General features: G+C 53.7%; 1 protein-coding gene across 7 annotated transcripts in view; it reads right to left on the reverse strand.

The window, feature by feature from the left end:
* ASS1 (argininosuccinate synthase 1) overlaps positions 1 to 4,247 on the reverse strand; it is a 26,741-nt gene that overhangs the window by 11,768 nt on the left and 10,726 nt on the right. For all 7 annotated transcript variants that reach the window (XM_008642218.2, XM_017745652.1, XM_017745647.1 and 4 more), the window contains one exon: positions 1,305 to 1,395. In XM_008642218.2, the coding sequence (XP_008640440.1) occupies positions 1,305 to 1,395 (91 nt within the window). The remainder of the gene's footprint in view (positions 1 to 1,304; positions 1,396 to 4,247) is intronic.

The raw sequence follows: 4,247 nt of genomic DNA on the forward strand, positions 1-4,247 counted from the left end.
TTATTGCCTCTTTTTTTTTCCCCCCCCCCCTTAAATTTTTTTTTAAGGGCGCCGGGCAGGAGCAAAGCAGAGCGGGGTGGTGGGGGGGATGCTGAATAGAAAGAGGCATTTTTCTTTAGCGGTGTGAAATGAGCAATAAATGTATTAGGAAGCTGACAAGGGGGCTGCGGGGCCCACAAAGAAAAGCGGTGCGGAGTTGGAGGCTAATCCCCCCTCCATCTGCCCTCCTCATTACCATTTAACGAACTATCAGTTGCCAATCAGCCTCAATGCCTCCCTTTCTAGTCTTTATTATATAGGCGCCTGCAAGAGCCCTGTCTAGTGATGGGGGCTGTCAGCTCCCCCCCACTGCCTCCCCCTTAAACCCCCTATTTTCCAGGGGTTTATAAACTCAGTTGTAAATTGCTATTAAATGTAAACTCGCGGCAATAATGAACCTTAAGCTGCTTCTCGGCGCAGGCCCCCCCACCCCGCGCCCTCCCCTCGCCCCAGCTCTTTCTCTCCGCATCCTCCACCGGGATATTGGCCGGGGTCCGCTCGGCGAAGAGCCGACGTTGTCGGGGCTGTTGTTGCTGAAAGCTGCTTAGCCTTTGAAATAGTTAATAATTAGATTAAAACTTCAAATAAATTAACTAGGGGCTGAATGGGCTGCCGGGAGGGGGGCTGCTCCTTGCAGGGGGATCATTATAATGGAGCAGGAAGGCTGGCAACGGGGAGGGGGTATCCCCTCCCAGCGGGGTCTCCCCCCAGCCTGTGCCAGGCTCTCCACTGCTGCCAGGATGGATGGTGGCACGGGAATGGCCGTGGCTGGCAGAGGTGGAGATGCTGCTCAGTGTCCCCTCTTCAGTGATGGCTCCGGGTCTGTGCTCTGCCGTGTGTCCCCAGGGGTGTAATGGAGCATCCCTGTCTCCTTTATGATAGCATCACTCCTGCTGGAGTGTCTCCCCAGCTGTTACACTGGCCAGCATCACCTGCATGTCCCCAGAGCCACCTGTGTGCCACCTGCAGGAGAGGGGACCCTGTGCCCACTGCACCTTGATGGTGGGTGAGGGGGCTCAGACCCCTTTCCGCTCTCAGGGGGGTCCCAGAAAGCCCCTGAGATCTAACCAGACCCTCTGCACACCTCAAAGAGCCCTGGTGTGCTGCAAGCACCATCCTCAGCCCCGATGTCACGAGTCAGGGCTCACCCATCTGCCCCCACCCTGGGGATGCTCCCAGCTGCCAGGGAACCCCAGTTCTGGCTGGGAAGTGGGGCTTGTCTTGGGGGCCCAGGGACGAGGGTCTGGCAGCAAGGAGGCTCTTACCCCGCTCAAACTTGATCTCCAGCACGTCTGGGGTGTCGGGAGAGTTGGCCGGATCACAGGTCTTCGTGTAGAGCCCGGGAGGAGCCTGGTTCTGCAGGGAGAGGGAGAGAAGAGGGACAGTCATGGCATTGCCATGGCCAACACTGCTGGCAGCCCCAACCCTGGAGCGCACACCCCATCCCAAAGCGCATCCCCCATCCCAAAGCACAGGACCAGCACAGCACAGCACTGGCGCTTACCGGGGGCCCTGGGAACAAAGGGGTTGGCAGAATCAGCCAATTTTTCCCCTCAACTTGATCTCATCTTTTCCTCCAACGCCCCCACAGCTGGAGGCGGGATGGCTGCGGAGAAGCAAGTCAGGCAGGGAAAAGCAGGACGCTGGCAGCGAGCGGCGGGGCGGGCGGGCACCCGCGTGTCCCTGCACCACGGCCGGGCTTATTCGGCGCTGACCGAAAAAACTAATGAGGAGGCCTGACCCCAGCAGGTGCTCCCGGCACACCGGCTCTTTCATGGTGTCCCCGGGGTTAATACACACGGGCGAAAATAGAGCAACAAAGCAAAAACCCATTTCAGAGCACATCAACCTTTATGTATATTTTTTTTCCTGAGATTTATAGGGAAGAGGCATTTTATCTCCATCAGAGGCAGGCCAGCAGAGGCTCGGGTGCTGATGGTGAATTGCTGCAATTGAAGTGCGTGCCAGAAGAAGCGAGGGGAAATATAATATAAAAAAGCTTTCCGTCCCGGAGAGCAAATGCTTTGCAATTTCACGTGGCCCCTCGGCACTCACCCATGATGCAACTGCACAGGCTGACCCCAAAATACTTTCAGATCTGTGTTTGCAAAGTCCTGTCTCCAGAGGGACTCCCCACCCAGCCACAGGTCCAGGAGGTGGAGGGGGAATGGAGGCACAGAGTGCCCAGGGCATGTGCAGCACCATGGAGAGTCAAGCAGCCTTTTAAAGGGTGGCAAACTGGTATTTCCCTGCCAAGCCCAGCTGGACAGAACTGGAGCTCTGGGCATCTCTGGGCAGTGGGGCCCTGCCTGCACCCACGCGCCCAATGCCTGGGCCATGCTCTCCCTGTTCTTCTTTTCCTTTTTAAAGCCCAGACTTCTGCTCACTTAATCAAATCATGGAATAATTTGGGATGGAAGGGACCTTTAAATGTCCCTTTTCCTCCCTTCTCTTGCTTTCCAGCAAGGAAAAAAATGATAAGGTATAAAGCAAGTTAGGAAAAAAAGCCCCGTAATAATCCAACCAAAAGTGATTGCTCTAAAAAAATATTTAAGCTTTTTAAAGGGAAAATTAATTTCTCTACAGAAGAAGTTTTCATCAAAAATGTTTCCAGACAGGCAATAAGAATTTTAGTGAAAACTTCCATTTATTTTGGTCCAAATGTATTTATATTTGCTGGATCACTGCCAGCACCTGAGGGAAGCCCACACAGCTGCAAGCACCCCATCCCACCCTCCACACTGGGGGGGGGGTACCCCTTGCCTCACCCCAAACCCCGGAGCGCACATCCCAACACCAGCCACAGCCAAATCCTGGGAATACAGACATAGCTTCCCAAGCACTCACTGCAGCACCCCCCCTCAGTTCCCACTTTATGTCATTTTTGCCCCTTTCCCTCGTTTTAAGGGAGAGGCGCTGGCAGGCAGGCGCATCTCCCCTGTGCCCCCACGCACAGATTACACGGGCTGTGGATTTCAATTTTATATCGTCTGCCCTTTCCTAGCCCTGATCACACTTATTAACTAGATGAACCTGTGAGAGATGATGAAAAACTTTGAGTTCAAAAGGAAAAGATGGAGGGGGGTGGGAGAAAAAATACGGGAAAGTATTAAAAACTCTTTACTAAACATTGGAAGTCAAAGTCAGGTAGTTTCCAATTTTCCGAGCCAACTATGAAAACCCCTATTAAATAAAATAACTAAATAGAAATAAAAGTGACATTTGGCTTGCATTCCATCATTACGGTGCGAGCCTGTCCTCTTTTTATTCTCTCTCCTAAAAGCACAGTTCAAATGACAAATAGTTTGTTGCAGTGTATCAATGCCTTCTATTTATCCCTCCCCGCAGGGGGGCTAGTCCTGCGATGTCATCTTTAAAGGGGAGAGAGGAAAAAAAAAAAGGGGGGAAAAAAAAAGGAAGAGTGTGTGGAAAGTGAGAGAGGGAGGGGGGAAGAAAGAAGCAAGAAAAACGGGGCAAGAAGAGAAGAAATTGGAAGCAAATGGTCCATGAAGTAAACCATGATGCAGAGCTATCGATGCCGCAAATGGTTTATTCATCCGGCTGATATTGTTGTGCCCGGGACTGAATGAACTCTTTCAGAGTGCCATATGAAGTTAAAGCAAGTAAATTTCTATCTTTCTCCACATTAGCTGCCTCATTGCCCTTCAATCGGGCCTCACAGAGGCAGAAAATAGCTCAACCATCTGCTTTCAAATCCCTGCGTTTGGCAGGTCCCGAGGGTTTGGGGAGGGGAGCCCGCCGTGCCTGGCACCCCGGATCTTGCCACGGCCACCTTGTGCCCAGCACCGCTTCCCGGGCCGGGGAAGGGGACAGCAGTGACAGAGACAGCAGTGACACCGCGCTCCAGGAAGCCACCTCCCAGCTCTGTCACAGGGTGAGGTGCCCGAGCAGAGGATGCTCAGGGATGGGGTCAGGGCACTGGTCAGCCCCATTTCCAAGCTGGTTTTGGGAAGGGAGCGGGCTTGGCAGAGCCTGGGTAGTGGGGATCTTCCCCGAGAGAAGAGGACAGGTGCTGGGTGCGGCAGGGTGGGTCAGGATGGGTGCGGGTCAGTCCGTGCTACCTTCAGCTAAAGACATGAACACCAACCCGGTGCCAACCACTCTCCGGGAGGCGAAGACCCCACGGGAACCCGGCTCTGCAAAGCCTGACCCACAGACACCCCTCTGGAGGACACCAGAGGAAGAGC

Source organism: Corvus brachyrhynchos, unplaced genomic scaffold, assembly GCF_000691975.1.
Source record: "Corvus brachyrhynchos isolate BGI_N302 unplaced genomic scaffold, ASM69197v1 scaffold59, whole genome shotgun sequence".
In the NCBI taxonomy this organism is placed as follows: Eukaryota; Metazoa; Chordata; class Aves; order Passeriformes; family Corvidae; genus Corvus; species Corvus brachyrhynchos.